We start from the raw sequence: 23358 nt of genomic DNA on the forward strand, positions 1-23358 counted from the left end.
CTATGTACTTTTCTGTCACTTTTGCGCTCTTTTTCATACTTTTCCCTCGTTTCAAAAGTCACCGAACGCACTTTACTGTAATATATGCAACATATAGCATACTGTTGGAAAGCACGGGTTCTTGGCTTGCTGTCAGTGTTGAAATTTTTCAGAGTGAGGGCTTACATGAGAACTTACGGTAATGAGAATCAGCGGCGCACTAGTGTGAAACTTCCGTGTTTTTCCTCTGTGTTATGACATCACAGGCTTACGTTTACCGTAATACACTATATATATCATTGGAAATCCCTTTTTTTTGGCAAATTAGGTTGCCAGATACCTACAACTGCATTATTGATGAAGAGAATAGATTATACATTTGTTAGCTCCACAAGTATTTTTTTTTTGTTGTCTTGTTCTCTCAGGTGTAGGCCTATAGAATAGATTCGTGATTTTGGGTGCAATTTTGTTATTTAAGCTATTTGTTTGTTTGCCTACACACTTAATATTGTAAATAAAGTGTTAAATTATTCAGCATTATGTCGTCATATGTTATGTATTATGCTGTACTTGTGCGTCTAATGGTATGAGTGGGTTAGGGGGTGATGGTGGTGAGCAGGGGGGCCGGGTGGGGTGTGTGGTATTGTCCCTACCAAAGCTGAGACCAAACCTACGCCCTTGCTGAAGAACACCGGAGCCGCCAAGCCCTGCGCCCCAGGTGGCCACTGTCTTCAGCAGTCAGACCCGGTACTGCTGGCAGAGAACAGAAACAGTTTGATGAGTGTGAGTACGCACACTCAGTAATCCCACAGTCTGTGTTCAGTTAGGAGGGAACACCTCCACCTCCAATCACACACTCGTGCAGCTCCTGTTTAACCACTTATCTGGTTTGGGGTGTGAGGCGAAGCCGTCGCAGTCCACACCAAACGCCAATCCCACAGATAAGGACACTGTCACAGGAAAACGGCTGCAAATGAGATCAGACTATTACACAAGGTCTTCAGATTCAGCAGAGAAGTTACCTGTATGGTAGATGATTTCTCGGCGGGGAGGTGGAGTTGCAGTCCGGCTTTTATGGTGGTTGACGTAGATGAGTGACAGCTGGTGGTGATGATGTGACAGCTGTCACTCCACTGGTTCCGGCGCCCTCTCGTGCTTGAAGCCCGCACTCCAAGCAGGGCGCCATCTGGTGGTGGTGGGCCAGCAGTACCTCCTCTTCAGCGGCCCACACAACAAATATTACAACAGATGAAGTAACAAAAACAAACATGTAACCCAAGTGCAAATGTACAGAAACTAACGTGGAAATAAACCTGTGTAAAATCAGAACCGAAATGACACAAACCAGAACTAATACTCACAAAATAATACAGCAGCAAACATTACAATAACAGAAACTAATACCAGAACACAAGAACAATAATCACATGAAACATAAATGGAGACAGAGAAAAACAAGGACAAAAATAAAACAAGATCACAAGGCCAACACCACGGGGGGACTTAAGGGCAGGGGCATGGAGGAGTTAGAAACAGAGGACATACAGCACAACCACACACCAAGAAGGCATCCACACAGGTGACCGACAGAGACAGGGGAATGTGACCATAAACCAAGAAAGGAGAAGGGAGACAGACACCACCAAGACAAAGACAGATCCAAGAGCTAGGGTGAACCACATAGGGTACCACACACTAACATGAACCGAAACAAGAAGGAGAATGGACGCAGAACACAAGACACAGACAGGGAAACATGACCGGGATCCCAGTGTCCCCACACAAATGTACACACAACACAGTTATGTTTTGTTGTTATAAATCAATATAAGTAAGATCTTTCAGCTTCTCTCTTTTTGTGTGGGGTCACCATATATGAAATACCAACAGGGTGAAGAGTTTTGCAAAACCCTCTGTCACACACAGCGAAAATTAATTTATAGACAATCGTAGATTTCCTCAAGAAGTAACAAGTGTGAACTTGTCATCTGACAGGACAAGTGAACAGCCAAAAATAGAGCCCATCAAAGCAATGGCAAAGGTGATTATCACGATGGAGCTCTCTCTAACAGGGTAAGATCAATATATGTTTGTGTTTGTGTTTATAAAGATGCACAAATTCATTTTCTGAGGGTGCATCTCTGTTTTTCCAGACTTGCCAGTCCATCTCAGGTCCAGTTTACAGGAGAGGTCAAAGGTGAGAGTGCCATGAAACGTGAAAGTGACATTGGCAGTGCCATCACACACCAGTTTACAGTAAGTAAATTACAGCAACAGTGTAATAGTACTACTACTACTAATAATAATAATAATAATAATACCTTTAGTTATTTATCACTTTCAGTTCAATGTTTGTCTATTTGTGAACAACTTGTAACCCCCAATTTTTCATGTACAAATAATGAATTGTTTCTGAGTTCAGTGGTACACATATGTTCCATTCAACTTGGCGCATAGATCCTTGTCATTTGATATTTTATTAATTATAAACACGGTGGGTGGCACGGTGGATTAGTGGTTAGCACTGGTGCCTCACAGAAAGAAGGTCATGGGATTGAGTCCCGGCCTTTCTGTGTAGAGTTTGCATGTTCTCCCTGTGTCTGCGTGGGTTTCCTCCGGGCACTCCGGTTTCCTCCCACAATCAATGACATGCTTATTTAGGGTCTGCTCCTTTCTCTGCCCCTGACCAAGACAGAGTCTACATCTGGAGTTGGTCCCTGGGTGCCAGATTGTGGCTGCCCACTGCTCCTTGTGGTTTGATTGTGTCTAACTGTAATTAGGATGGGTTAAATGCAGAGGACAAGTTTCATTGTGTGTATGTATTTACAGTGGCTTGCAAAAGTATTCAGCCCCTTGGTATTTCACGCATTTTAATTTGCTTATGGCATTTCAAATACAAAAAGTAAATCAGGCTTCTCAATATAAACATGTCTAAAATTATCTGAAAGCAAATCACTACAACTTGATATAACCTCACCCCACGGTGCATCCAGCCTTCCCATCCATTACCCAGCTAGTCTGGGCACTGTGTTGGGGCACTGTTTGTTTTTAAACTCAGCACCATCACCACTAGTGTAAGCGCGTGGTGGCGTGTAATGGTACAAAACATATGGAACCAAATTTACACGCTAAATGGAACCAAACCTGCATGGTAAATGGAACACAATGGCAAATAGGATGAATGAATGATGAATTTTTAGACCATGTGTGTACAGTGAGCATGAGTGGACTTGTGGTTTAAAGAATGTAGGCGATGAGCATGAAAGAAACAAGTACATTGGTGAAAACGACAAATAACACTTGTGTTGTGCTGTGTGCTAGGTGGAAGATAGGGTCTTAAAATCTCCCCCTCCCACCCCACGTTTGTTCTCTTAAGCATGGTTTAAATGTCTCCTGATGTATGGCAATCTGAAAATTCCCTTAATTCTCTCAGTGATGTCCACTTGCATTACTGTATTGTGTGTAAATTTCAGCATAGTTTGAAAGCTTTTCTGTCTTGATGTACAGATAATCAACGTGGGAAAGCGCTTAACAGACTTGGGCACTGCCTCGCTTGTCATTCACTGGCCAAAGGAGACAGCAGAAGGGAAGTGGCTACTCTATTTGATGAACATCAGTGCTGTAGGTGTGGATCAGTTGAAATGCTTGCCCAAAGGAGTGATCAATCCGCGTAATATCGCACAGGTCAATGAACACATCAGTGACACATGAAGCTCATTGCTGTGCCTCCTCCATGTACAGACGGGTGACAAATTGAAGCTAAAAATGATGTAAATGTTTGATCACTGGCTGATAGCGATGACACACAATAATAGTGTAGCTTTGATGTGATCCTTCATTTAAAGGGACAACTGGGCCAAATCCAGAGCACGAAGGGATGCTAATTACTTAAATTCATCCACCAGCTGACAGAGGAGGGCGGTGGTTATGTGATCACACCTGTCAATCTGATTGTGCACAAGATATCTCAAACATTTACACATTTTTCCAAACTTTTGTCAGAAATGACAAAACTCTACAGTTGTTTCAAATTTTAGTCTCAAAAATGATTATGTACATGACATAGATGAAGTAAAAATATAAAATCCAGGTTACATATGTCATTGCACCCTTTAGTGTAACACAAGTAAATTATCACTTTTACAGCCAGTTTTCTTCAAACAAGTTTGGATGGATACATGAACATTTTCAAGTCACTGAATATGTGTTGGACTTCATTTACAAAGATTACTATGAAATACATGCATGGTTCTCTCGTCACTGTGGTGCTCCCTTGGTGATGAGGAAGATTGTCTCTTGATCGATTCCTGGAGTTTTTAGGCTCATAAGCTGTTCATCATAGGGCTGGGCGATAATGACCTAAATTCATATCGTGGTATAAATTGAATCCCTTCATGGTACATATCGCAATGTAAACTTAAGCATAAAAGTTCCTGTTTTGTAATTTGAAATTGTGAATGTAAACTGTGTCAAAGAAAGGAAGACCATTAAGCAAAATAGAATTAAGAGGTTGAACATGTAGTAATAAAGCTGCTGAACAAGATTGTTTTATAATTATCCTTGTTGCGATGAGGAAAGAGTCTGCAGTAATGGTCATACATGCAGTCAGTCTGTTTGCAGCAGTCACATCAAAAAGCAAAGAACAATTTCAATCAAACTTGGCAAACTCTTCTTGCAACACAGGTCATGTCAAGGTCAAACCAGGGGTCAAGAGGTTGTCAAAATTTTCTAAATACAACTCTAATGGATTGAGAAAGTTTGGCTTCAATAGCTTAGTTGCCAGGTTTACCATCGTTATATGCCCTGTCTAACAGTCATGTGAAATTTTGTGTACGTCCATACACACATACATACATGGTGTCTGTATACATTGGAATTAATTTTCTGTGTTGTAACAAACAGTAGTACAATCATACAGTAAAGTTGACAGTTTCAATGTTGTGGATACATTTTGGTGGTGGTATGAGTGCCTGTGTCTCTTATGTATCATCCAAACTTTACAGAAGCATCTGCATATTATTTCTTCACTTTTTTCAACTGTATTTTTCCATTTCACTGTTTTTTTTTTCTGTCTCAAGGAACTGAGTAACAGGAAAAAAAGAGCCACAGAAAACACAGGGGGTGGTGACGAGGGAATTATATCACTTTTGAAAGATGGGAAAAAAACTAAAACACTGGTAAGCTTTTCTATGGTGGTAGAAGAACAACTCAGTTTGATAAAAAGACTGCTTTGTTTTCAAAGGCTTGTTGGAGTTATTTGACGTTTTATCATTGATGAACAGTAACGAGCCTTTTCTTTCTTTTTCAGGCGTGTGGTAATGGGGCAAAATGTGTGGAGATCCGCTGCCCCCTAAAGGGCCTGGACAGTAATGCAATCATCACTCTTAAATCTCGTCTTTGGAGCAGCACCTTACTGGAGGTGTGTGTGTGTGTGTGTGTGTATATATATATATATATATATATATATATATATATATATATATATATATATATATATATATATATACACGAGGTCTGTGATAAAAAAAAGCGGTCCTTTTTATTTTTTTCAAAAAATAAATGGATTTGATTCATATGTTTTTACGACATGCGAATCTGCCCGCACGTTCTTTCATTACAAAATCTCCTTTAACAGTGGAATGTCTGCATAAACTCCTGATCCCGAATTCTTCTGAAAGTTCTCTGTTATCTTACGACGTCTTGGGTCCACAGAGCCTGAAATTAGGAAGTTTTCAGCTTGAAACAGCGAGAAGATCACCACCTCGGAGCGCAGATCGCCGTCAGGTGCCGTGGGCCGTCCTTACGGCGACAGTAAAACTACAAAATCTCTCATCAGCCGTTAAAATTTTCACCGAAAATTTATCGAATGGTGTCCACTCAGTTGTGCCTTACAGTTTTTGAAAAAATTTTTATCAAACAAAGCAGCAGTCTCTGAGCCATTCCTAAACAATGAAAAAATCGACGAGAGGGTGGGCCACTCATCACTCAAAGACTGCCCACAGGCGAATGATGTAACCGACAGGCATGAAAAAACTCTCGCATGCCCACGAGGGTTCAAGCATGTCTGATGCAATCACACGTGATTCAAATCCATATAGTTTTTGAAAAAAATAATAAGGTCCGTTACTTTTCTCACAGACTGTTGGGAAAGTGTAGTGACACGGACCCACAACAGGGGGCGCAAATGAACGGTCAATAGATGAGCCAAAATATAACAATTTAATGTTGTGAATGTGCACAACGAACATACAGACAATCTCAGAATATCATAACAGTCAATACACAAAGGTGACGTGTGGGCAGGCTCGAGGATAGAAGACGTCTGTCCTGAGGAGAGCCGGAACCACACGATTTCCGCCGCCCCAGAACCTGGTGAATACTGGAGCCGCCAAGTCCCGAATTCCCAGGTGATCACCGTCCCCGACTGTCGGATCTGGTACTGCTGGCGAAGAACAAAGACAGTCAAGTGTGGGTGTGTGTACACCCAGTAACAATAACGGTGGGAATGCCACCTCCACCTCACACTCAGCGCGTTGCAGCGGTCTCAGCTGAAAAGGAGCGCCGTCTTGCACAGCCTCCTCAAAAACGATCGGTTCTCCTGCAAACACTCACAATAAACAGATTTACAAAAGGCTGAGGATATTACCTCCAATGAAGTATGATATCTCGGCAACGAGGTGGAGATGACGTCTGGTCTTTATGGAGTGAGATGATGTTGAGTAGATGGGTGACAGCTGTCAAGAGGTAATAAGCGACAGCTGTCACCCCCGGCTGTGTCCATGGCGGCAGCGCCCTCTCGTGCCTGAAGCCCGCACTTCAGGCAGAGCGCCCACTGGTGGTGGGCCAGCAGTACCTCCTCTTCTGGCGGCCCACACACAACACAGACCTCGTATATATATATATATATATATATATATATATATATATATATATATATATATATATATATATATATCACCATTCGGAAAATTCAGATGGCTTTCAGGGACGATTTTATGGGGATTACACAGATTAAGGAGTGCTCCAGACGGTTTAAAGACCGCCCACAGAGGCTGGCTTTCAGATGGCTTTCAGACGGCTTTCGGTGGCTTTTCAGTCGTGTGACTATCTGAGAAATTGTGCATGAGCTGGACATGCCAGAACATGTCCTGTGAGGCTTCATCACGGCGTTGCTTTGCGCCATGCAGCTCCACCGCGACGCACGGAATTCCTCCGCACGTCTGTCTCAATGTGCTGAAAAAGTGCAGATGTCCACGTCTTCCGCAATTCCTGTGGAAGTCAGACGACGTCCCAGATCAACACAGCGTCCAGTGTGGAAATGAACGGAACATTTCACTGTTACAGGAGTTTTTGTCATGGAAAGAGGAGCGGAGGAATTCCGCGCGTGGAGGTGGAGCCGCATGGCGCAAAGCAACGCCGTGATGAAGCCTGACAGGACATGTTCTGGCATGTCCAGCTCATGCACAATTTCTCGGATAGTCACACGACTGAAAAGCCACCGAAAGCCATCTGAAAGCCATCCTGTGAGACCAACACGGAGGTGCTTTTGTCCCGCGCCATGAGCGGCTCCGTGGCGCATCCCTCCGCTTCTCTTTCCATGAAAAAAACTCCTGTAACAGTGGAATGTGCCAAAAAAGTCTTGATGTCCACATCTTCTGCCATTTTTGTGGAAGTCAGACGACGTCCCGGATCAACAAAGCCTTCATGTTGGAAATGATCTGGTTGTTTCAGCGGGGTGTCAGCCTGTCGATCGGCGCTCAGAGTGCGCCGCGCTCTCAGACGCTGTGGGCGGTCTTTAAACCGGCTGGAGCACTCCTTAATCTGTGTAATCCCCATAAAATCGTCCCTGAAAGCCATCTGAATTTTCTGAATGGTGTCCACCTGGAGGTCTCTCACAGTTTCTGGAAAAAATTGATGCAGCAAAGCTCCAAATCGTTCAGACATTTATTTGCAATAAAAGTCCAACGAGAGGGGTGGACCACTGCTCACACAAAGCCTGCTCACAGGCGAATGACGCAACCGACAGGTGTGAAAAAGCTCATGCATGCGCACGAAGGTTCAAGCTTGGCTGATGCAATCACACGTGATTCAAATCCATATGGTTTTTGCAAAAAATAAAAAGGTCGGATACTTTTCTAACATAAATCGTATATGTATGTGTGTGTGTGTGTGTGTGTATGATTTGTATGGAACATTCACGGAGAGCTTTTACTATACTGCATTTCCTTGTTTGTTTACATTCAATACAATATAATGAATCTGTTTCCTTTAAAAAACTAAAAAAAAAAAAAACAGGACTATTCCTCGATGCATCATGTGGAGGTGATGGTAAAGGCCTCGCTGGTTGTTGACGGTACAGTAGAGAATATGGTGCTGCAAAACGCAGATGCAGAGGTAATTAAACACAACTAGAGAAACAAGGATCAGTAATCTGAGAAATCTATGTTTCCCAACCAAACCTGCATTTAGGCAGTTCAGTATGTGACAGATGCTCCATTCAATTACATTGTCTTGCAAAAGTATTCAGCCCCTTGGTATTTCACACATTTTAATTTGTTTATGGCATTTCAAATACAAAAATTAAATCAGCCTTCTCACTATAAAAATTTCTAAAATTATCTTCCTTAGACTCAAACTGAAAGTAAATCTCTACAACTTGATAAAAATTAATTAAAAATATAAAAGCCAATGCTGGGTTGCATAAGTAATCAGCCCCTTTGGTATAATACCTGTAAATAATCAGTTTAATTGCCAGTTTTCTTCAGGCAAATCAGGAGATGGATACATGAACATTTCCAAGTCACTAAATATGTCTTGAACTTTATTTCCATCAGTTATGAAGAAATACAAACAGTATGACACTCTCTGGTAAATCTGTGTGGAGTAGACAGTTCTCAAAAACTGAGTGACTGTGCAAGAAGGAGAAGAGTGAGGCAAGCCACCAAGACACCCAGACAACCCAGACGTTATAGGCTTCTGTGGCTGTGATTGGAGAAATTGTGCATAGTACATGTTTTGCATTTTGTATCCCCAGTTATACATGATGAAGTGGTACAGAGAAGGGTTTTCTTTCATCAAAACATTAAATCCAGGCTTGTATCTCAGATGTACCTTCTGGCAAATTGTAGCTGAACTTTCAGGTCTTCTTTTTAGTAAAACCATCCTCTATACCACTTCATCGTGAAGCTGTATAACTGGGGATACAAAATGCAAAACATGCACAATGCACAATTTCTCCAATCACAGCCACAGAAGCCTGTAACTTTTTCTGGGTTGTCTGGGTGTCTTGGTGGCTTTCCTCACTCTTCTCCTTCTTGCACAGTCACTCAGTTTTTGAGAACTGTCTACCATAGAGTGTCATACTGTTTGTATTTCTTCATAACTGATGTAAATAAAGTTCAAGACATATTCAGTGACTTGGAAATGTTCATGTATCCATCCCCTGACTTGTCTGAAGAAAAGTGGCAATTAAACTGATTATTTACAGGTATTATACCAAAGGGGCTGATTACTTATGCAACCCATCATCTTGGCTTTTATATTTTTAAGTAATTTATATCAAGTTGCAGAGATTTACTTTCACTTTGAGTCTAAGGAAGCTCAGTTTAGAAATTTTTATATTGAGAAGCCTGATTTACGTTTTGAATTTGAAATGCCATAAACAAATTAAAATGTGTGAAATACCAAGGGGCTGAATACTTTTGCAAGCCACTGTATTAGAGATATGCACAACTTAGAGTTCTAAACAAACAACAACAACAAAAGCCCCCTTACCAAACCTTTTTTTTTGTTAGTTGCTTTTATGACACTGTATGTAATCATCTTGATCAGGGGAAAAAGCATAAATGATTTTTTTAAATGCAAAAAACTAAACAAAATTGTGATATATTTTAACAGCAGTTCTTTGTCAGTGTAATACACGGATATAAACTGATGTTACTTCAGACATGTAGACATCTTGATGCAGATTAAAAATACATGGTTGAAGGGCACAATCGTGATTTTAACCTGACCCTGTGATTTTCCGTCATATACTGATGTACTATGGCTCTATTCTCCAGGTGAGAGTGCTGGCTTTCCCAGAGAGACATGAGGCCCGGCACGGACGGGTGCCGTGGTGGATCATCGTGTTGTCCATCCTTTTGGCATTAATGCTGTTAGCTCTGTTGGCTTTCCTCCTCTGGAAAGTAAGACTGAAAACCATGGCACACTGTGCCTCAACTCACATACTTACCTCTAAGTAAACCCTCAAGATGTTAAGCTTAAACCATGAACAGCAGTTACACACACTTTTAATTTGTTTCTCCTCAGTGTGGAGTCTTTGGGAAAAAGGATAAAGCACATCCATCAGAGAAAGAGACACTGACGTCAGATGCATAAGAAAGAGTGATGGTAAAAAAAATGAGTGTAAACCTCTTGCTGTCTTTTGCAACAAAGGTACTGCTTTGTGGTGTGAAGCAGGTTGGAAGCTTTCACCGTATGCCATGATGCTGAATGTATGAATAAAAGCTGAGTGATTATTTACACAAAGACCTTTTGCCTAAAACGTTTCCCATACATGATGATCTGAGAATAGTTTAGCTGCATGGCTGAGGGTGGCGATGGCTCAGGGAAATGACACCACGGGTTGTAATCTCCATCTCTGGTCCCCCCCCCTTTCCCTTCAGTTTTTTGCATTCACCTTCACTTGCTCTGAAGATTCTCTCCATGAAATTAAGGGTGCATACAATTTCATCTCACAAAATTTGAATATTGTCAGAGTTCAATATTCTTTGTCAGGTACTCCCAACAGTGGAAATTTTATATATTCTGAGTTTATTACATGTAAACTGTTTCAAGCATGTTTAATTTGTATCCCCTGGGTATAAAATACAGGGAGATACAACGATCAGCGTGTTCATCTGTCCGTTTTCGCTTGTTAGCGCGATATTCCAAGAACCTGTTGACCAGTTTCATTCATAGTAGAGAAGCTTGAATCTTTGACTGGACTGGGTTACTTGACACGAGGATGTTTCGCTTCAAATCGCAGAAGCTTCCTCAGCTAAAATTCTTGCTCTGGTAGTCTGACTTCTGTCTTGACTCTAGTAGAGAAAAATAAATGGGCGTCATCTCCTGATGACGTGAATGACTCATTACCATGAACAATGAGTCATTCACGTCATCAGGAGAGTCGTCAAGGGAGTCGGCGGGAGAGGCGTCCATCCCATCCTTAGGAGGGACAGCTGCCCTGTCATTAGGAGGGTGCTAACTAGAGCACAATAGGTGCTAATTAGAGCTATTGTTTAGTCACTAGCCTATAGCAGTCTGCCTCTCGGTAAGTAGGGTCTGGTTAGGTTTATAACTCCAGCTTTGGTGGCTTCTGTTTATTCTTCTCTACTAGAGTCAAGACAGAAGTCAGACTACCAGAGCAAGAATTTTAGCTGAGGAAGCTTCTGCAATTTGAAGCGAAACGTCCTCGCATCAAGTAACCCAGTCCAGTCGAAGATTCAAGCTTCTCTACTATGGAAACCACCTGGACAACTGAGAGCCTACACAGAAACAGTTTCATTCATATTTAGCATGAGGGTGTACTTGGGTGATCACCTGACACTTTGCATTCCTAATTTGTGGGGACCAGGGTGATATATCATCTCCTGATGACTCTTGTAATAATTATGGGCTACAGCTCCAGAAAATAAAAAAAATGCGCATCTCAAAATATTAGAATGTTTCATATAATCAGTCTAAAGAAGGGGTTCATAATACAAAAATGTTAAATGTCTTAAAAGTCTTCACTTTTTCTACATTTTATGTTAGTCTTATTCCAAAATGGAGTAAATTAATTTTTTTCCTTCAAAATTCTGTTCACAACACCCCATAATGACAAAGATTTTTTTGTTTGCAAATTTATTAAAAATAAATAAGGAATCACACAAGTACACAAGTATTCACACCCTTTGCTCAATACTTTATTGATGCACCTTTGGCAGCAGGAAATCAGCATCTCCACAAAGCTTGTTAGCTGATGGAAGCATGAAGTGCTCTAAAATCTGATAGATGGCAGCATTGACTTTGGACTTGATAAAACACAGTGGACCAACACCAGCAGATGACATGGCATCCTAAATCATCACCAACTGTGGGAAGTTCTCTTTTGACTTCAAGAAGCCTGGATTCTGTTCTTCTTTACTCTTCTTCCAGACTCTGGGACCTTAATTTCCAAGTGAAATGCAAATTTTCTTTACTTCTCAGTACTGTAGTAACATCTTGTGCATCTTTTCCTATCACACTTTTCCCGTCCAGTCAACATGATTATGCTTTGATACAGCACTCTGTGAATGGCCAAGCCCTGTGGCTGTGAGCAATGATCTTCTGTGGCTTACCCTCCTTGTGGAGACCATCTGTGAGTGTCTTCTGGACAGCTGTCAAGTCAGCAATCTTCCCCATGATTGAGGTTGTGTGTACTGAACCAGACAGATTCATGGTATTTATACTGCAAAAATATTGGCTTGAAAGGAAATATTCTAATATTTTGATTTGAGCTTTTTTTTTTTTTGAGCTGTAGGCAGTAATTATTTAGTCATTTTCTGATGCTTATCTGGGCCCGGATCACGGTGGCAAAAGACAGAGTAGTTCATGCCACGCTTACCTATCCTTGGCCACATCCCCCAACTCTTCTTGGGGCATCCCGAGGCATTCCCAACCCAGCTGGCAAATATAATTCGTCAAGCACGTCTTAGGTCTTTCCTGGGCCTCCTCCCAGTTGGACATACCTGGGAAATTGCTAGGGGGCATCCGCAGCAGTTGCCTGAACCACCTCAGCTGGCTCCTTTTAATACATGTACAAAGAAGTGGCGGCTCTCCTCAGAGTCCCTCCTCTATATGTGACCTTCTAATCCTGTCTTTGAGTGTAAGCCCAGATACCTGATGAAAAAAATGTCATTTCCACTGCTTGTATCTGTGCCATGTTCTTTCAGTCACACTATAGGTGAGGATAGGGGTGTAAAATTGATTGGTAAATCAGTTCATCTCTGTCTTGGTAAATAAGATGCATTTCTATAGCGCTTTTCCATCTGCATCAGACGCTCAAAGCGCTTTACAATAATGCCTCACATTCACCCTGATGTCAGGGTGCTGCCGTACAAGGTGCTCACTACACACCGGGAGCAACTAGGGGATTAAGGATCTTGTCCAAGGGCCCTTAGTGATTTTCCGGTCAGGCTGGGATTTGAACCGAGGATCCTCTGGTCTCAAGCCCAATGCTTAACCACTAGACCAGTACCTCCCCCTTCACCAAGATGGTGCGGTACAGTGTCCGCACAACCTTCGATGCAGCCCAGTGTGCCTCTGTCTCACCGATCATCACCAGACAGTAATTAGCAAAATTAAAATACTTTAATTTAAATACATATATAATTTCAATAATTTTCACTTTTTGAAATACCTGAGAAAAAAAATGTTGAACTTGCTAATGATATTCAAATTTTTTGAGATACGTTTTCTGTCTGCACAGGGGTGCACAAATTTCTTGGCTCTTGGCTGTGAAACAGCAAGCTTTGCTCACTTTAAATGTCTTTTCCTCAAGAAAAAATATTGACTTATTTTTCTCTCCCTCTCTGCAGTGTGGCTTTTTCAACCGTGCCAAATATGATGACAGTGTTCCCAGTTACAGTGCTGTTTGGATCAAACGGGAAGAGAGAGCTGGGACCTGTAACTGGGACAAGATGGCATGACAATGAATGTTATTTTTAATAGCAAATAAAATTAAATTCCATGCAGATTCCCATCACCCTCAGTGAACTCCCAAGTTCACAGAATTTTATTTTTTTTTCCTGCATGTCTGCACAGTGTGGACTGTAAATATCAAAATATAAAAAGGAAAAAAGTTTTTAAAAAATTGCTTATTTGATCTTGCATTAAAACCTGTATCTTTGCATTGTGGGATGTGGTCCTGCAAAAACGCCGCCTGTAAGAACTGTGGAGCCTGTTTTGTACATTTATAGTGTCGAAAAGAGAATGAGTGGGTACAGGAGGGTTTCAAGGTTTTTTTGTACTTTTTTTTGCAGAACTGTATTTATTCTTGTGATGGGTATTATTTGTTACGTGCGCTCCAGGCCAAAGCCCCAGTCAATGCATACACAGTCACCTAAAGAGATGTTTCCTCCATGTCTGTCTGTCTCTCTTTATGTGTGTGTGTTTATGTAGCCTCCAGCACATTTGTATTAAGTGTTTGTTCATTTTGTAGCTTTTGCGCTCAGGATGTAGGAACTGCAACGTTAAAGCATTTGGTATATACATATGCACAAAAAAAATTCTCTACAGCCGCATAGTTGCAACCACCATCTTAATTTCAGTGTCTGTAAAACTGGATGAGTCCCAGTTCAGTGAATAAATGTTTTTTTTTAAAATTGTCATAACCATGAGTTTTTTTGTGACATTTACATTTCCTAATTGTGGTGTTGCAGAATGTTGTAACCTACTGTGAAGGTTTTGAAAATAATCCAAAAAAAATGTTTGTGAGGTTGTGATCCATCATGATTCATAAAGGTGAATAATCTGATGTAGTCTGTATAGATAGTGGTTAATATGCACCTTTTACTTTATTTTGCAGACAGCTTTGGTTTTCATTTTGTTACCTTAAGATTTAAAATATATATTAATATAAATGTATAATTTGTGTACATATTTAAATATGAAATATTTTAAACACAATGTAGATTGTTTATTTTGGAGCAGTGACTTTAATTGACCAGAGTGGGAAGCAGAGTGCAGCACAGCAGTCAGTGTGTGTGCAGGATGCAGGGGTGGACCTACAGGGGTGCGACTGCCCTGAAACATCTACGAGGGCCTCCTGGGCAACAGTCAAATCAGCAGTCTTCCCCATGATTGTGGTTGTGTGTACTTAACAAGACAGAGATTCATGGTATTTATACTGCAGAAATATTGGCTTGAAAGGAAATATTCTAATATTTTAAGTTAAGCATTTTAGAGCCGCCCCCCACAAAGCAGACCCATTCATCAGGGTCCAGTCCAGGGTCTTGTGAATGCCCACCATTACCTGCACAGATTGTCGCAAAGAAATGCCCTTAATGGCAGCCACCAGAATGCAGCAGTGGGCTCTCCTGCTGGCTGCCCATGATTGCTTGTTCATGATTATGGGAGGAGAGTAATAGATGCGTAGCATGGTTTCTGCCAAAACTGGTCAACTTAGGATCTTCTGAACACTGGAGATGCCATGCAGACCAGTTGCTGGCCCGATACACCAAGAGTTGGAGACTCAACACATCGCAGAAACAAAGTCATCCCTTGTTCCTGTGCAGGAGAACACAGTTGGAGGACCCGCTGTACATCCATCAGATGATCCAGTGAGTACTGGCACCATGGGTAACATCTTTAGTCACCACCACAGCACCCAGAGAGACTCGTAAGCAACACCCACCTTGAGTTTTTAAAGCACCTCTTCATCACTGCCCTTAAGGCATACAGTAAGAGAGAGAGTACAAGTTGGTTTTGGGACATTTTGATCAAGAGAGTGCCAAGTTCATGTCTACTTAGCTGTAAAGAGTCATGTTGTCACAAGAACATGACAGTCTACTCCCTACCTCAAGATAAGTTAATGAGATTTGAAGTTTAAAAAAAAAAATTATGTACAGTTTTCAAAACTGTGTTTTAAAAGCGAGTAAAGCTGAAAATTCTTAAAACTCCTTATTTATTTCAATACACGCAAATGCATGGAGAACACTGCACGTTCTATTCCAAATCACAACATGAAGAAAAATTGAGCAAATTTGTTGTTACCCGACAAAGTAATGAAAAAAAAAGTATTAGGCTGTTCAAAAAACAGTAGTGTCTGCATTTTTCTTTGTGACCCTTATTACACCCTTACTCATGGCTCTTATTTAAGGATGAAGGCAGCAGATGTTAAACATGCTGCTTGTAAATGATAAATGGATTGCATTCATATAGTGCTTTTCCATCTGCATCAGACGCTCAAAGCACTTTACAAATAATGCCCCACATTCACTCCAATGTCAGGGTGCTGCCATACAAGATACTACACACCGGGAGCACTAGGAGATGACCTTGCCCAAGGGCTCTTTGTGATTTTTCCACTCAGGCTGGGATTTGAACCAAGGCTCTTCTGGTCTCAAGCCCAGTGCCTTAACCACTTAACCGTCACCTCCCTGGAGCAACACATGCTGCCATCCAAGCAACGTCTTTTTCAGGGACATCCCTGCTATGTTACAACAGCGTGGCTTCATAGTAAAAGAGTGCGGGTACTAGTCTGGCCTGCCTGCAGTCCAGACCTGTCGCCTGTTGAAAATATGTGGCACATTATGAAGCACAAAATACGACAAGGGAGACCCCGGACTGTTCAACAACTGAAGTCGTACATCAAGCAAGAATGGTTAAGAAATCCACCTGCAAAGCCTCAACAATTAGTGTCCTCAGTTCCCAAATGCTTATTTGAGTGTTGTTAGAAGGAAAGGTGATGTAACACAGTGGTCAACATACCACTGTCCCAACTTTTTTGAAACATGTTGCAGGCATCCATTTCAAAATGAGCAAATATTTGCACAAAACGTTTAACAGGTTGAAGAGGATTTGCAAATTGCATTCTGTTCCTATTTACATTTTATACAACGTCCCAACTTCCATGGAATTGGGGTTGTATTAACAAATTTGATGAAATTTCCTTCCACCCCTATACCACAGAGCACGGTTCTATTACGATCTATTTCATCCTAAAAATAGGATGAAACTGCTTACTGCTTAGGATTTTGAGCTTTATTCACTTTTTTTTTTTAGACACACTGCTATTCTGAACACAACTGTGCATGCTGTATGTGGGAACATTAAGGGGATGTGATATTTGTGCCATTGCGTACCCACACCACTAGTCGGTGCTGTGCTGCCAATGATGTGTCAATGTGTTTGTGATCTGCAAAATGATGGTCTTTAAGTAAATAAAAAAAAAAAAAAAAATGCCGTTCTACTGTACAGCTGTATCCATGGATCATTCATAATAGCACGGTAATCTAAAGGTAGTAACCTACGAGATATACAGTGTATACAGAACGTATTCGCAGCTCTTCACTTTTCCACATTTTATGTTACCTTATTCCAAAATGGTTGAAATTCACTTTTTTTTTTGTCAAACGTCTACACACAATACCCATAATGACAAATCTCATTTATAGTTCTCAAATCAACATTTCTCAACATTGCACCCAGTGAGTCAAAACTTCAGATTCTCATGCAAAAGGTGGAGAACCACACCCTTCTTATTCTGGGTCAGGCTCAAAACTTCTCAATAGCCCATTTCATAATCTCATGACACACAACTTTAGACTGCTGATATGAACAATCAGGCTTGATCACTTAAATTTTATTTTATTTTTTTAATTCAGGGTGAAAATAGGCAACGGGAGACCAGCTTTATACACAAGACCCCAGAATGTTGAAAATACGAGTATAGCACATTCAACAATATCAACAGCCTTTTCAGTAGCAAGGGAAAAAGAGAACCAGACCTTGATACTAATGAGAAGTCATATTGTCTGAGGAGTTACGACTTCACTGTATGGATTAGAGATGTAATCACCTAAGTTGCCTGGTTAGTTTCTTTTCCTTCGCTTAGTAATATGCTTAGGTTCAGAGGGCCACGGGCTTCACCAGTTTACCTCTCAATGGTTTCACACCCTGTTGAACTCTCTCTTCAAAGTTCTTTCAATTTTGACTTAAGGTACTTGTCGACTATCGGTCTCGTGCCGGTATTTAGCCTTAGATGGAGTTTACCACCAACTTTGGGCTGCATTCCCATACAACCCAACTCCAGCACAACGGGGGCCATTACCAGCCTCACACTGTCCATGGGCTGAGCCTCGATCAGAAGGTGACTGAGTTTGAGTACCAACTCAACAGGAGTGGAGGATGCAAGCATTTTCATGCTGCACAGAGCCTATTCTTGCCTGGAGGAGGCAGTCAGCACTGTGAGAGTCATGTTCTTTGACTTCTCCAGTGTATTCATCACCATCCGGCCTAACCTGCTCAGTGATAAGCTACTTGACATGAAGGTGGAGGCTCCATTGGTGGCGTGGATTACCAACTACCTCAAGGTATGTGAGACTTCAGGACATCTGACACCATCAAGAGCACCACGGGGACACCACAGGGGACGGTCCTGTCTCCCTTTCTGTTCACACTCTACACCTCAGACTTCAGGTTGTGGTCACAGTCCTGCCACCTGCAGACGTTTCTGTACGACTCTGCCATTGTGGGCTGCATTGGCAGTGACCAGGAGGCTGAGTACAGGAGTGTGGTGGAGAGGCTTGTGGAGTGGTGTGGACTCAACCACCTGCAGCTCAACGTATCCAAGACGAAGGAGCTGGTGGTGAACCTCAGAAGATGAAGACCAATCTGAACCCAGTTACCATCAATAGAACATATGGGGACATTGTGGACTACTACTAGTACTTGGGTGTTCACATAGACAACAAACTGGACTGGACTGTAAACACAGGTGCTGTGTATAAGAAGGTCAGAGCCAACTGTACTTCCTTAAGAGGCTCAGATCTCTCAGTGTCTGCAGAAATATGCTGCAGATGTTTTATTACTCAGTGGGTTCCAGCATCATCTTCTAGGCTGTAGTGTGCCGGGGCAGCAGGCTGAAGGCAGCTGACATGAACAAACTCAACAAGCTCATCAGGAGAGCTGGCTCTGTCCTGGGGGTGGAACTGGAGTCTGTCATGGAGGTGTCAGAGAGGAGGATGTTGAGAAAACTGCTTAGCATCCTGGACAACACCTCCCACCCTTTGCATGAAACACTGACGTCCTGTCACAACACCTTCAGTCATAGACTAAGACCACCACAGAACGCACAGGAGCTCTTTTCTATGTGTGGCAATCAGATGGTATAATTCCTCCCCCTTCTGCAGAACGAATACATAAACAGTTATTCAGTTATGTGCAATAATGTCAAACATCTTGTGCAATATATCTTCAAATCATTTTGGATAAATTGGTTGTACTTATTGTAAAAAACAAAACAAAACTGATTTCTATTTAATACTAATATTTTCTGTAACTGTGTATTAACTAACCATTGTTACTGTTTCTGTGCTCTGGCAAAATAATTTCCTTTGGCATAAATAAAGCCGGGCTTTATCTTCATTTATCTGTATTGCTATAACTTTGGAAATAATTTTAACATTGTTTTCACCATTGACTTTTTTTGAGGACTCAAATTTAAAGCAACAGTAGGAAGTTTAAATCATTATTTATTAACATTAAAAAAAAGCATATATAGCAGATGCCTGTGTGCTTAAATAAGCACAAAAATAATAAAATCATTCTAATCATAATTTAAAAATAATTACTGTGAAACAGTAGTACATTGTCACATATTACAACTGAAACTGATTTAGAAAGATTGATGCTGGATTCAACCTCTGCTTTGGCCCTAAAGATAAAAACCTTTCTGACTTTAAATGATAGTTATCCAGATGTGAAACAGCAGAAGACCTCATGCTGGTTTTGGTGAATTACATCGCCTCTGCCCGTCCTTTATAAGAGTGACTCAGTTCTTACAGTTTTGCCACTGCGACTGGCCTCCTTTATAGGCTTGTCCTCTATCATCATCATCATCATCTTGTCTTTCTCTCGTCCTTCTTGCTCCTCCAAAAATGCATCCCTGTCTTTCTCCTTTTCTTGTTTCAGTATCTTCTCTCTGTCCTTCTGTTCTTTTTCCACTTGCTTTCTCATCTCCTTCAGCCTTTTCTTCAGAAATGCGCGATCACTTTGATTGCACACCCCCAGAGCCTGACAACCGCAAGAACACAAGATACAGATAGAAATAATCAGATAATAAAAATAAAGATTTCTCTTTGTTAGAATGTTTGATGAAATGTCAATACAACTGTCAACACTTGCTGTACCCAAAAATGAGAACAATAATCAGTAAATTCTTCTTCTTCACCACCACAGCAGATCAATCGTTTCCATCTCACCCTGTCCTCTGTACACCAAACACCTGCATGTCCTCCCTCAGCACATCCATAAACCTCCTCTTTGACCTCCCTCTTCTCCTCCTGCCTGGTGGCTCCATCCTCAGCATCCTTCCTCCTCTGCCTATGTCCAAACCATCTCAATCTCACCTCTCTGACTTTATCTCCAAACTGTCCCACCTGAGTTGTCCCTCTGATATGTTCATTCCTAATCCTGTTCATTCTCATCACTCCCAAAGAGAATCACATCTTCAGCTCTGCCACCTCCAGCTCTGCCTCCTGTCTTTTTATTAGTGCCACCGTCTCCAAGCTGTACAATATAGCTGGTCTCACTACTGTCTTGTAGACTTTCTCCTTCACTCTTGCAGATATTCTTCTATCACAGATCATTCCTGCCACCTTTCTCCACCAACTCCACCCTGCATTCATTCTCTTCATCTCTCTACCACACTCTCCATTACTTTGGACAGTTGACCCCAAATATTTCAACTCATCTACTTCCAACATTTCTACTCCTTGTAACTGCACTATTCCACCGTGCTCTCGGTCCTACTGACTTTCATATCTCCACCTTTCCACGCTAGACTCACCCTGCTCTCTACTCTCAGTACAGATCACAATGTCATCTGCAAATATCATAGTCCATGGAGACTCCTTTCTCATCTCATCAGTCAACCTGTCCATCACCACTGCAAACAAGAAAGGACTTAGAGCTGATTCTTGGTGTAATCCCACCTCCACCTTGAATGAGTGCCATTCCTAATGCACATCTCACCGCTGTCACGCTATCCTTGTACGTCCTGCACTACCCTCACATACTTCTCTGCCACTCCAGACTCTGTCATACAATATAACTCTTCTCTTGGCACCCTGTCACCAGTAGTTATTCACATAAACTCTAAAACTGGTTTCAAATATTGTAACTGTAATTTTGTAGGCATTACCTTGTGATGAAATCACCTGCACTTTGACTTTCAAGCATACAAGTCTTTTATGGCTTTGCTCAAACATGACAGAAATCTCACAATTTACCATCTGGGAGGTGATACAAGACACATTTATGTACGTAGCAGTGTCTAATCTTGTACATGTGAATGTGTGTATACTGATTTAACCATGAATCCAAAGCAGCTGGTCGTCAAGCATGATACAAGTCAAACGGAAGGGATGAAGTAACTTTCTGAAAGATGTATTATTACATCTTAGTATTATTCTCTCCACCAAAGAAGTTACCATTTTGTTCTGTGTCACAGGATTACTCCATACCAGTCCAATCCAGTAGGGGGACCTAAGCAGAATTTGATTTGGGGGCTCCTCCGCTACCTTGGCACCAACAAAACTATTGATGTGGTGTAGGGATAGACAGTGCAGCATGTGCTACCGCACCGGGGCCCAGGGCATATAGAGGCCCGTGTCTGGACTAACTTACATTATCACAGTGAATCACACTTTTACACACACTGTGCGCACGACATCATAAATATTACAGAGCCGATTCATTACCTAATAGCTTTGAAGCAAACTGATCTCTGTCATGGTTTCCCAATTGGTGTAATAGTTTACGTGCAACATATTCCAAATTGGTGTAGTTTGTTTTATGAATAATAAGCTAAATTTACACAAAAGAATACTCAGTTTAAAGAATAACATAATGTCTGTTGGGGCATTTCATAAGATGTATGGAGTGATGAATGCTGGGTAAACTCTACCTCCATGTCAACCAATGACAGAGGTTGGGCATTACCCCCCAGCACCCTCTGGTGGCCATTTTTGGTCTCTGAAAACATTGTTGAACTCAGCCAAATATTTTCAGGAAACTTGGGATATCTAAATAATCAGACTGTGGTGGGTTGCCATGCCCCTTCCCTGTTTGATCACTGCTTTGTGGCAGTTTCCTGAGAAGTCTGTTTTTCACGGTTTCTGTTTGGTCAGAAGATCTTTAAAGTGTAAAAAATAAAACTAAAACAATATCATCTCTCTTCTGTCTTGTCATGCGGCTTTATTTTATTAATCTCTTCTTGCCTTAAGGTTTATTATGTTGGGCTGCCATCTTGACTTTCCAAGAAAAATAATTTTGTAGTCATTTCAGCACCACAATGAGTGGTGTCTGATGTGATGATGAGGTATGTCGGCTCCACACTAGGCATGCGAATCTCATCACTGACAACGATTCGATACGCATCTAGATACACTACCAGCGATACAATTCACCCCTGTTCCCAATTCAATGCAATTTGGTATGTATTTGATGCCGATTCAATTCCTCACAATACGATATGATGCAATTTGGTGCAATACGATGTAATTCAACATGATGCAAAGAAATGATATGAAAAATTGAAATAGAAAATAAGCTGCAGCAATTCAGTATGGTACTATGGTATTCATCTTCTTCTGATTCTACTAGAGGCAGAGGATTTATTTTACTCCTTATAAGCAGCAAATTTATGAGATTCAACATTAAGGAACAGGAATCAGTTCCCCTCATATGTGGAACCTGTTTGATCACAATAGAACTTAAACAGTAAGATGGATAAATGCTCAAAATGCACAATGACAAAAGGAAAAAAGACAAAAACCGAAAACATACAATTGGATGAAGGGAGCTACATTGCAGACCTGGCTGCAGACTCCACATACAAATACTTGGGAATTGAACAAAGTAATTCAATTGAACACAAGAAAATGAGAACAAAAACAACAAAAGAATACCTAAACCGCTTAAAAAAGATCTGCAAAACACAACTGACACCAAAAAATAAAATCACAGCCATAAACCAGTTTGCAATACCAGTGGTGACCTATGGATTTGGCATAGTGAACTGGCCACAATACGAACTTAACAAATTGGACACAAAAACCAGAAAAATGCTCACCCTCCACAAAATCACATACAGAAATCAGTGCATGGACAGAATATACCTACCTCGCAGAGAAGGCGGTATGGGTCTTACTGAAATCAACCAGGCCTACAGAGCATCGATAATAAGTATTGGCCAGTACTTAAAGAGCTCTGAAGAAGAAATCATAAAAACGGTCACACAACACCACGAGGCCATAAGTGAACGGACCTCAATCACTAAACTGGCAAAAAACTTTGGCGGAGAACTTCTACAAGAGAGAAAAAGCAACAGTCTCACGCCTGCAACAAAACTTGCAAGACAGACCAGAGAACAATACTGCAAAAAAGAAGGAAAACATCGAGTGGAAAGATGGAAACAACACAAAAGAGCCGGACGTTTCCAAGAAGAACTCGAAAAGGAATACATCGACAAAGTTGGATCAATGCAGTGGCTAAAAAATGGAAAACTTGGTTTTGATGGAGAAAGAATTCTGATTGGAGCACAAGATCAGGGACTTCTAACTAATGGCTTCAAAAAAATGGCAGGGATCT

At 41.2% G+C, this 23358-nt stretch overlaps 2 protein-coding genes across 2 annotated transcripts in view; one reads left to right on the forward strand and one right to left on the reverse strand.

Moving 5' to 3' along the window:
• The window catches only part of LOC117521592 (integrin alpha-6-like), a 120617-nt gene extending 106245 nt beyond the window's left edge, over positions 1-14372 (forward strand). The window contains exons 17-25 of the mRNA XM_034182921.1: positions 1975-2052; positions 2133-2235; positions 3487-3663; positions 5058-5156; positions 5288-5398; positions 8275-8373; positions 10041-10166; positions 10291-10371; positions 13581-14372. Coding sequence (XP_034038812.1) covers positions 1975-2052; positions 2133-2235; positions 3487-3663; positions 5058-5156; positions 5288-5398; positions 8275-8373; positions 10041-10166; positions 10291-10359 — 862 coding nt within the window. The 3' untranslated portion in view covers positions 10360-10371; positions 13581-14372. The remainder of the gene's footprint in view (positions 1-1974; positions 2053-2132; positions 2236-3486; positions 3664-5057; positions 5157-5287; positions 5399-8274; positions 8374-10040; positions 10167-10290; positions 10372-13580) is intronic.
• A 4849-nt stretch (positions 14373-19221) lies between these two features.
• Positions 19222-23358, reverse strand: part of LOC117522071 — a 34591-nt gene continuing 30454 nt past the window's right edge. The window contains exon 20 of the mRNA XM_034183441.1: positions 19222-19779. Within this exon, the coding sequence (XP_034039332.1) occupies positions 19525-19779 (255 nt within the window). The 3' untranslated portion in view covers positions 19222-19524. The remainder of the gene's footprint in view (positions 19780-23358) is intronic.

This window comes from Thalassophryne amazonica, chromosome 12 (assembly GCF_902500255.1).
Source record: "Thalassophryne amazonica chromosome 12, fThaAma1.1, whole genome shotgun sequence".
Lineage (NCBI taxonomy): Eukaryota > Metazoa > Chordata > Actinopteri > Batrachoidiformes > Batrachoididae > Thalassophryne > Thalassophryne amazonica.